The sequence below is a fragment of the Staurois parvus genome, unplaced genomic scaffold (genome assembly GCF_062004578.1).
Source record: "Staurois parvus isolate SC_StPar_1 unplaced genomic scaffold, SC_StPar_1.0 ptg000387l, whole genome shotgun sequence".
Classification (NCBI taxonomy): Eukaryota; Metazoa; Chordata; class Amphibia; order Anura; family Ranidae; genus Staurois; species Staurois parvus.
The window spans coordinates 2,090,338-2,101,127 of NW_028318183.1; the positions used below are offsets into that span (position 1 = coordinate 2,090,338).

At 36.8% G+C, this 10,790-nt stretch overlaps 1 protein-coding gene across 1 annotated transcript in view; it reads left to right on the top strand.

Moving 5' to 3' along the window:
• Positions 1 to 10,306, top strand: part of FGF9 (fibroblast growth factor 9) — a 75,788-nt gene extending 65,482 nt beyond the window's left edge. Inside the window, exon 3 of the mRNA XM_089685801.1 lies at positions 7,932 to 10,306. Within this exon, the coding sequence (XP_089541927.1) occupies positions 7,932 to 8,177 (246 nt within the window). The 3' untranslated portion in view covers positions 8,178 to 10,306. The remainder of the gene's footprint in view (positions 1 to 7,931) is intronic.
• Positions 10,307 to 10,790: the final 484 nt, after the last annotated feature.

Consider the following 10,790-nt stretch of genomic DNA (forward strand, 5'->3'; position numbering starts at 1 on the left):
CGAGAGACATTTTTCAGGTTATGACCAGTTTAATAACTATTTAGCCTCTTCAAACAATTCTGTTCTGCCACCTACCCCACTGAAGTTAAAGTAGGGGCATTTGTGAGAGTTGGGACCAGGACCATCGGGGGGATAAATCTTTGCAGAAAGTCTAGGCTTTATGTGGTCCTAAAACTGTATATTTTGTAAGTCAAACTCTCATCAAACATCCCCAGGTATGCATGCAGCTTAATGGTTCATTGATCTGCTGTACTCTATCCTGGGGACTAAACTAGATTATTATCTAAACCTAAAAACAAAAATCCAGGGACTGTAAAGCCAGCAGTCACATAAAAATATGTAAACAGAGGGTGACAAACAAAAGCAACAGAGCGTTATGCTGGTAAATCATTTGACATTAGGGAATCGTCAATATTTCTAGTCTTGTAAAGAGGCTAGAAATTTCAAGCATGTCCTCACTGTTCCAAAATCAGACAATAGCCATATTGTGCCCCAGGACATTAAATTAAATGTTCCATTGTGTTGGCCAGCAAAGTGCTATTTGTCACAATATAAATATAATATAAATACATTTTTCTTTTCCCACCCTTACATGCACCAGAATCTTTAAATGGACATTAACCCCTGTTCCTTTTTTTTATGTTTCGTTTTGAGAATGCACAGTGGTAATATTAGCTGACTGACGTGTATATATATTCTCACTGTATGACTTTATTTAGTTTTGATTAAAGTTATGTTATATTTTTTCAGAACTTTGTCTCTTTTCATTTCTCATGTTAAGTCCCAAAGCCCCCCCCCCCCCCCAAAAAAAAAAAAAAAACCTCAAGACTGCTTACATGGCTTTTTTTTTTTTTTTTTTTTTTTTTTTTATTGCTTTACCTTAGTGGGTGGTTTGGAGGATTGCAAAAGGGTACAGATTATATGAAAAGGTTTAAAATTATTAGTAGAGAACTAAAAAAATAGAAAACGCATACAATCCTAAAGTTTGCTCCTTTTTAACAGAGGAATATTTGAGAACATGATGAGCAAGATGGAAAATTTGTTTCCTGAAATCTCAGTGAAAATTAAGAGGTTTTGCTTAAATTTTTGTAATTCTACAAAATGCATTGGAGTCAATGGGTGAGGTGAAACCAATAGTGTAGTGGGCTTTAAATGGCCTCTGAGGATTACGGAAGCTTAGTTCATTGGACCTGTTGTACCAAAATGGCTCCTAATTAGTCTCCTTATTCACAGAAAAAAACAGCAAAAATGCAAAGTAAAGAAATGTAAAGTGACAATATACCAGTAATTATTATTTGGCAAGATGCAAAAGACCTCACAAATCAGAAGATGTCATCAGTAGATGTAGCTCGTTGTCGCATTGCTGGAGCAAAACTAGTATTTGCGGACTTTAGCTCTGTTTTAACTCTTTCCTACTCTATCCAAAACCAGAAAAGGCTTATACATGCACAAGAATTAAAAGAAGGATGTCAGTCTTAGACTTTTTTTCATGCTGATCAGCAGCTGATTGCTTGGAATAGAGTTGGGGAAAAAAATGGAAACTTCCATATATGTAGACTGTTTGACCCCTGTATTAGAGTTGAGCTGAAAATTTGTGTTGATCTATTGTAACAGAATTCAGGTATTGTGGCCTGTTCACACATCCCTGCATTTGTTTGCAGTATAATGTTTTGTTACTGCAGGTGATTGCAGGGAGGCAAAGATTAATTTATGGCAGTGTAAGCTGTTCAGAAACCATACTGCAACACTATATTTTTTTTATTCTGCTGTAATGCGTGTAAGGAAACCCAAAGGAAAGACTAGCCATACATGACACATGTGGTGAAACGCATTACAATACATTATGTATTTTAACTGAAGGTAAATCTTTTTTTTTTTTTTTTTTTTTTTTGCTGCTGCTGTTTTTGTGTGGTTTGTTTTTTTTTTTTTCTTCATGTTGGGTCTGGTTCACACCAATGCAGTTTGCTTTTGATCCATTTTTGGAATGCTTTTTGCATTTTGCTTTGTGTTTTTACATGTGTGTTTGCAGTGTTTTTATCGCTTTTTTTGTTAGAGGGGAAATGATTTTGTTGCTGGGCAGAACAAAGATGCAAAAACGCACTACATGTGTTTTCACCAGTGTCACAGTTGAACTCTATTGTAGCAAAAACGCTGCTTTTTGCATTTTTAAAAAGTCCCAGAACCTTTTCAAAAATCCAGCTGCTCAAAAAAGCATAGATGTCCCATAGGAAACAATGTTAACCTCGTCACGCCGGCGCCTCCCGGCCCTTTAAGAGTTTGAGGTGGGGCGGGGTTTAGGGTCATGTGACCGCTGTGACGTCACATGATTGAGAAAGGTCCCGATTAAAAGAGGAGATCGGGACCTTTCCGTGAGTACCGGACGTGTGCTGGGAGTGCGCTGGGGACGCTCTCTCGGCACATATGTCCTTTTTTAATAGAACGTAAATGTGCGGCCGCGCGGCGTCTAGGCCCAGACACCGGGTGGCCGCACATTTGCGTTCGGCTGGCATGAAGAGGTTAAACTGACTGTAGTGGGTTTCTGCAAAAAGCACTAAAAATGCATTGTAAACCAGTCCTTAATGCAATTTTTCATAAAACTCCCCTACTGGGGAGATACACTCCTCTAATACACTATTTGCAGGTTGGCCATGGATGGGTTGATAGAAATCCAGCAGCTACACTGTCACAAATCTGTAGCTGTAAAGTCACTGGTCTTGATTTACTACAGACAAATGGCATTTCTGTACTTTGCACTTGAATTTACCATAAGCTTAGTGAATAAGCTAAAGCTGCCCTGACTCGCATCGTCCAATTATGTGCAAGCAAATACTTTTTTTTTTTTTTTTTTTTTCCCTTGCACATGATTGGGTATTCTTTTGTAAAGTGAATATTCATCACATTTATTAATGTAGCACCACCCTCGTGAGGGTTGCTTGTATTTTTGCCCAGGTCTTTCCCCTTCTTCGCCTCGTAGCCAGGCACAAGGTATTTTCCACAGCCAGATACATGCTTGCACGTTGTCTTCAATGACCAGTCTAGGATAAGTTTGTTTTTGGAGCTTTATTGTAGAACTGGGGATAGGGATGGGTAATGTAGTAGCATACTCCAGAATTAGAACTATTCACAATGACATCTAGCTGATCTCTTAGTTGAGCACTTCTGAAGTCCCGGCTGAAGCAGATAGCAGACTTCCCTTTAATTTGTAGCAGCAAGTAGTTGAGGCGTGAGCAAAGTCCCTTTTTTGTAGAAGTAGACCCATGCTGACTATCAAGCATCAGAGGGGTACCCTCTAGTGATACCAAACAGATCTTTTTGCAGACAGACTCCCCCCCCCCCCCCTCCTCAGTCAGCTTACTGTAGAACCAGGGTCACTCTCTCTAATGTCAGGCCCTCAGGTTGACCCAGCTAGTGCCAGGTGAGGCAAACCTACCTGCAGCCTAGCTAAGTTGGCCAGGACTGTATCTATATTCATGCTGCTCATTTGCCTAGTTCCCTCCCAGGTTCTGGAAGGCTCTCATAGCTTCCTCAAGGTGGGCAGAATACAGGGCAGACTCAGCAGCAACAGAACATCATGAGCAGACCTGACTAATCCATCCCAGAACTCTGTTAAGCAGAGAGCCCAGCTAGATTTTTCGAACAGCCTCTATGTAAAGGAAAGAAACACAACTATACTAAACCTAACTATACAAATCCTAGCACCTAACTAAGAGGGTGCTACATTAAGCTAAAAGGAAATTCCCGTGCAAAGTGAGCAGGCCATTTGCTGGGAATTCTAGATATATGGGTTGATTTACTAAAGGCAAACACATCACTCAGCACTGATGATGGAGAAATCGACTCCTAAAATGTGTTGGCTTGGACTAGATAATGTGGATAATAGCAGCACACAATCAGCCATTTTTCTTTGGTACACTACCTTTCGTTCAAAGTGAAATGTTTCTGGTTAATGGATATTGGGGGGGTATACACTCAACACTTTCTTCTAACAAGGATACCTTAACAAAAAAACAAAACAAAACATTCTCCCAGCTGACCTGTCACCACTACATCTATATTTGATAGATGGGCAGATCTCATTGGGAACAGGCTGGTAGACATCTCATCCCGTTATACAGAACACTTGAAGCTGACAAAGCCATCTTCCCAGTTTAGCTGATGCATAGATGTCATTTTTTTCACCACTTTATAGAAGAAGCAAAAATTAACAAATGGAATTTCCATGATGCTATTATGTTATATATATTTTTTGAGAACTCCATTGTCTGATGCCAGGTTGCCATATGACCATGCTTGGAAACACTTTACCTGAGATGGAATCCCATTCACAGCACAGATTGTAAACATTGATAAAATCTGCCAATTCAGATGAAAAATTGTTCCGTTTTTGAGCAGCAACCCAACTTCTCTGGATAATATTGAAAGAATTTTCAGCCTTTTGGTGTTACAGAATGTTATGCTGGATTATCCAAGCGAGTCTCTGACTCTCTCTCACTGTTGTGTGAATCCTTAGTGGTCACAGAAAATTGTCTTTGTAGGACAGGAGTTGTAGCCGGATGTTTTTGAAGAGTTCTTTTTTGTAAATCGGGTCTTATAATGTTTAAGTCTAAAAAAACATTGTTTATTTTTGCTTGTAAAGGGGGCCGGCAATGCTTCGTTTGCCTTTCAAGCTCTGTACATGTCAGTACATGTCACTCCCAGTTAAGAGATTTTTCTGGTGATATTAAATAATGCATTTTACCATCCAAGCAGATAAATAATTAAAAGTCTCAAATAGCCCACTGATCAGTATGTTTTATAACAGCTGTATGAGCACTGATCATTGAGGAGCCCACACACCATGTGCAGCCTCTGAACTGGAATATTGTATGTTTCAGGTGACTTGATTTTTATCCCAGATGCATTACCTTACATTTATTTAGATTTTCTTTTTTTTTTTAGTTTTTTCTTTTTGTAGATTGTAAACACTTAAAATGTACAGTATATAAACCCTAACTATGAACTTGTCTTATTTGCTCTGTAAAATATACTATTGAAAGCATGCTGTTGTCTGTTCAGAAAGTTAAAAATTGTTGATCCTGCCAGAAATCCAGTGCTGTCCTGTGCAGTCTTATTGCATACAATATTTTCAGTTTTGTGATAGGACTAAAGAACATCTCCTCCTATATTTCCTGTTTTGTGGTGACAATGCTGCTTCTCTATAGAGTACTCTAAGTGAATGCTGGCACCCTAGAACAAGGAGTGTTACTGGCAGAATCACAAATTGAACATTAAGGCTCCATGCACACAGGGCATTTGCCCAGTTCTCCTAAATGCCTTTTACATGCGTCATTTTTTTTTTTTGACCAAAACACTGCTGCCAGGAGGAAACGCATCAAGATGCATTTAGGCGCATCAAGTGCTTGGGCTTTCATTTCATTGGCCAGAATAGTAAACCGCTGCTGGCTTCCTCACTCCAAGATAAGCCATGAAGGAGCTGCTGACTGCTACCCCTCCCTCCTCCATAGTCATACACATGCATGTTTTGACCAAAGCAAATTTGATTTATTTTATATAAAGGTCTTTCATACAAATTAGATTCTAATGGGCAGTTTGGGTCCATACATCTGGCTGACATTTGAGTCTATGGATCATCTGGTGGCTCTAAAAATCCTATTATGTATGTAGGAAAATTGGACAGTATGGGGTCCACCATTTGGAAACCAATGTTGCCGTGTAAATCTAAGATCCTGAGTTGAATTCGGACTAACTCTATTAGGACTGTGTTTATGTGAGTTTTATCTGGGTTTTCTGATTAAGGCTCCATGCACACTGGCTTGAAGAAAAGCTGCTCTTAGGAGAATTTAGTATTTTGCCAGAAGAAACTAATGTTATCCTATTTGTCCATGCACATTAGGCAAAAAAACCCTTCTGTTTTTGCATTTTCGAAAGTATGTTTTTTTTTTTTTTGTTTTTTTTTTAACTAGTGTGCATGGAGCCTAAAAGCCAGGTTAACCTATTAATTTGCTTTTGGATTGTGGACAAAAAAAGTATGTTTTTTATGTGCTTGGTTCACTATTGATTTTTCACAATATTACAATATAATACTTTGTAAAGTGCAGTAAACAGAACCTATAAAAAGGATCTGTTGGAAAATTGGGCAGTAGATACATAACACAGGTATAGGGGAGGGGGGATAATAAATATCTGTAAGTGTCAGGCTCAAACACTATGTAGGCAGTTAACTTGACCAGCTCTTTTTGAGGTCAGGTCCATTTTAAAGTTCACCTTTTTACAGGCAAAAAAAGTGCATATATTATTTTTGGTTCCAGGAGCCTGTAAAGCATTGCACCAGTAATCAGCAGATTGCTGGTGCTATGCAGCGGGAACATGTTGAGGGTGGAACATGTAACATGTTACCAAAGGTGAACTTATCCTTTTAACAATTGGTGAAATAAAAATGGCTCATTCAACAGAAGGGTGGTTTAAAAAGTATTAAAAACAAATAATAATCAGATGCAAAATACCACTTCTTTTTTTTCCTTTTTAGGTGTGGGTAGGCCTTGACTATCATCCATGTGCATTTATTTTACAATGTGCAAACAATGTACTCAAAATCTGCATTGAAAATGTAAAATTCTTATTTTGGCCTACAGTGAGGCTATTTAGTTCTCATGCCCATGAGAGGTACAGAAATAGAATGTTACAAAATGTTTTCTTCATACATAAATAAAATATCTGCACACACATGCAAAACTGGAACAGTTGAAACAATTTGCCAGAATGACAAACCTCAATACAAACATACAAGTTGCTTAGAGGTGAAATGATTCTCTAAGGATAGCATCTTGTATTTGATTTTTCTTTCCATGTAGTGTGGTGAGATTTTCCTTTTTATTGAAATAAATCATTTTTTTTCCCAAAGCAGAGTTTATTTTTTTTTCAATTGCTCTGAACCTGGGGTATAATTTCAGGGGACAAGAAGGGTAGAACTGCTCTTGCACCTGATGATGACTGCTACGTTTTTCTTTTTGATAGAATGTTGAAAGGTTTTTATTGCAGTCTGTGTTCACACACACCATGAAGCTTCACACACACCATGGGTACCAGTGACCATCATCTCCTGTATTGAAGGTGATGGGAAATTTTAAACTTTGTGAATTTGAGTAGGAGGTGAGGTAAAATATTTTTCTGGGAACACTTCTTTGGTTGACAACTGTTGATAACTCTCAAAGAGGAGTTAACTCCTCTATTTGGAGAGACCTCATTCTGTTTCTTTGGGACAGGAAATACTTTCTAAAGGTATGGAGCAAAACAATTCATATGGGTGATATCCATTCCCTGGTCTAAAATAAATGTAAAGTCAAAACTTTATTTTCACAAAGACATTCCTGTGAATATCACACCAGGGTCTGTCCCTGAGGTTTTTTTCCTATGATGAGATCAGTGAATTGTCAAATTCACAAATTGTGAATATTTGGTGATCTGGCTAAATTTCTCTGTGGTCTAATGCAAATTTTCCATCTCTACTAATTGAAACCTTAGCAAGAGCATGTTAAATATCTTAAGATACTCATAGATAATCGATGCTCCCAATCTTATTTTTTTTTTTTTTGGCCAAACTGAGTGATGGTCTAGCACATTTTCTAGCACAATTATCAATCAGTTCATCAATTATTGCCTGAATTTCAGAAATGTGATTTGTTTTCAGACTGATTTCCTAACATTTTATGATGATTTGTCCAAAGATTTGCACATAACTACGTTGGCCTTGTGTTTATGCTGGCAATGCTACCTCACTAGAGATGATGGTCATTGACTGGAAAAAAAAAAAAACACACAGAGCCAGTGGTCTGTCCACATTGCATCACTAATGTTAGGATATACATGCCATGATGTTTAGGATATAAATATAAAGTTCAGTATTAAAAAATAATTTTCTGTATCTTTTGCAGGAGAAACTGACTCAGGAGTGTGTGTTTCGAGAACAATTTGAAGAAAACTGGTACAACACATATTCATCGAACCTCTATAAACACGCAGACACTGGACGTCGATATTATGTAGCATTGAATAAAGATGGGACTCCAAGGGAAGGCACTAGGACTAAACGGCACCAGAAATTTACACATTTTTTACCAAGACCAGTGGACCCAGAAAAAGTACCTGAACTTTATAAAGATATTTTAAGCCAAAGTTGACAAAGACCGTTCTTTCACTCGAGCCCTTAAAAAAAAAAAAAAAAGAAAAAAAAAAAGTAACCACTATATTAAATCAAATGGTTTCTCTGGTGGGTTCTTATTGGTTAGCTGGGTCATCACATCAGCTGCACTGTTGCCAAACTTTGTCGCATGCATTATGTATGATGGAGGCTTGGATGGAACATGCTGATTCTGTTCTGCACTTAACGGATTGTCCTCCTGGAGGAAAGGCTGTGCCCACTCGTGCTTGATTTATTACAAGGCAAAGAGCAAAATATTATTATATATATATAGAAGCAAAGGCAAAGAGGAATGAGGCCTGATGCATGCTGGGAAATAGACATGCTTTTAAATTTTTGATAACCCTTTAATTCATCATATATCAGCGTAGCTGCCATACTTCGGTTCATCAGGATTTTTGGCTGAAGGCCTGCTCAAGTTGTACTCTTCATTTATTAAGGCATGGATGGGTGCAGTCTTACTTAAAAATGACTTTCAGTTAATTGCTCATTGGTGCGCCATCTCACTGAGCATAAATCAAAGACCTCTCAGTAAGGAAAAAGAAGAAAAAAAAGAAACAAAAGGTTGAAAAAATACACTACAAAAAACTTAAATTTATTTATAGAAATTCCAAAGGCAACATTATATTTATTTTATATATTTATTTATTATATAGAGTTTATTTTTAATGAAATATGTACAGGCCACATAGGCATTTTCGAAGCTTTAGGCTCTGTATGCATTACCTGTTAAAGGCCATTATGAACCTGTGGTAAATTCATGCAAGTTTATTATTAAGGTGCATGGATTATAAGTATGAAAAAAATTTGAAAAAATGTATGCCTCCCCCCCCCCCCCCCTCCCCCAAGGTGACAATCTATTCTGTGCCCATTACTTTTTCCAATACAATAAAGATTATAGTTTTAAAGGACTTCATAAAGTCAAATCCACATCCAGCTCTAAAGCAGTGGGAAGTCAAGGAAATCCATGCAAAAATGAGGCACTGCAATGGGTCCAATCCACTGCTTTTGAGCTGCACAATAAGCTCTTGGGAGTCTTGCTGTTACTTTGTGGTTTAAACCTCCAAACAAAACAGTAATGACTTCTGCTAGAACTGTGCAAAACCATATTGGCTTTTTTGTTTTCTATGTGGAACTCGCCTGTAGGACTTTTTTTTTTTTTTTTTGTTTTTTTTTTTTTGTTTTTTTTTTTTGTTTTCAGCATGATGTGGCTTGTATTACTTTGCAGACCTACCTCATCCTGAAAAATACATTGCTCATTACTCACTTTCATAAACAAACTCATATCCTTAATCAACCAATTTCGACAAACCCAGGCTTCCATTTTTTTATGCTGCAAAATTAAAAAAACTCTGTTTAGTAAGTAGCTTATATTGCTCCACCATGGTCAGATTTCCCTGTTGAAAGGCACCTAAGGTTTAATATATGCATATATAATCTACCTGTTTATTTTACAATCTGTTCCGTAATATGAAATGGTGTTTTTTGTTAAAAAAATTTCAAAAGAGCACGATATAAACACATTCTTGTCATAGCTAAATGCTCTGTGTGGTTAACATAAAAATGTAGGTGCCTTTTTCACAGCTATAAGAGGGATATGAGGACTAATGGGTGTCATAGAGCAGCTGCAGATAGTCCCATATTCTGGTTTAAGATTACATTTTTTTTTTTTTTTTTTTGGTGAGAACTAAAAGGTGAAAATCCAGGTTCACAGGATAACTCTTGTACGTAAATATGTTCCTTCATCTTCCAGAAAATGCAGCCTTCTTAGGGGTCAATGTAACATCTGTTAATGGAAAATGCTTTCAGCGTAAACTGTCGTACTACACTAGCACCCTAATTTTTTTTTTTTCCAAATAACTTGCAAAATGAACCTAATAAATCTTTACGAATATCGACAAGGGGAAAAGTATTATACTTATTTATCTTTTTTTTTTTTTTTTTTTAAACTTTTTGTTTGTGTTTAAAAAAATTGTCTGCACATCACAAATTCTGGACCCAGAGGCAAGTTTGAAATGTGTGGTACGTTTTGAAAAGGAATAAAAAATATTGTAATATTTTTTAAGCAATAAGCATAGAAATAAATATTTATTTAAAATTGTTCTGAAATGTGTAGTTGGGCACAAAGTTATATCTTCATTCTTTCTGCAACATTGAGGTACAAATTTGTGGTCAATAGCACAACCAACATTTTAGTTTTCATTCTGACTGCATCAACTAAAATGAAAAAGGGAAGAAACGCACAACCTTAGGCGTGACAAAGCTGTGTGTGTGTGTCTACCTGTGTGTGTGTGTGTGTGTGTGTGTGTGTGTGTGTTGGGGTTTTCAGTGCTAAAACATTGTAATAAAATTATTTAGAATATGTAAAAACAGCTTTTTTCAATAAGAAAAAAAAAATTATAACTTGTTGGATACAATTGGAAACAATTTTGAAATGGTTTGTAATGTAGATTTATAGTTTAAATTAGATAAAAGCACACATGCTTCAAGAACTAGGTAATTTAATTATGCAATATTTGAGTTTTTACCTTCAAACAAACAAAAAAAAAACAATTGTTATGCTAGATTTAGGAAACATATGATCAATTACCTT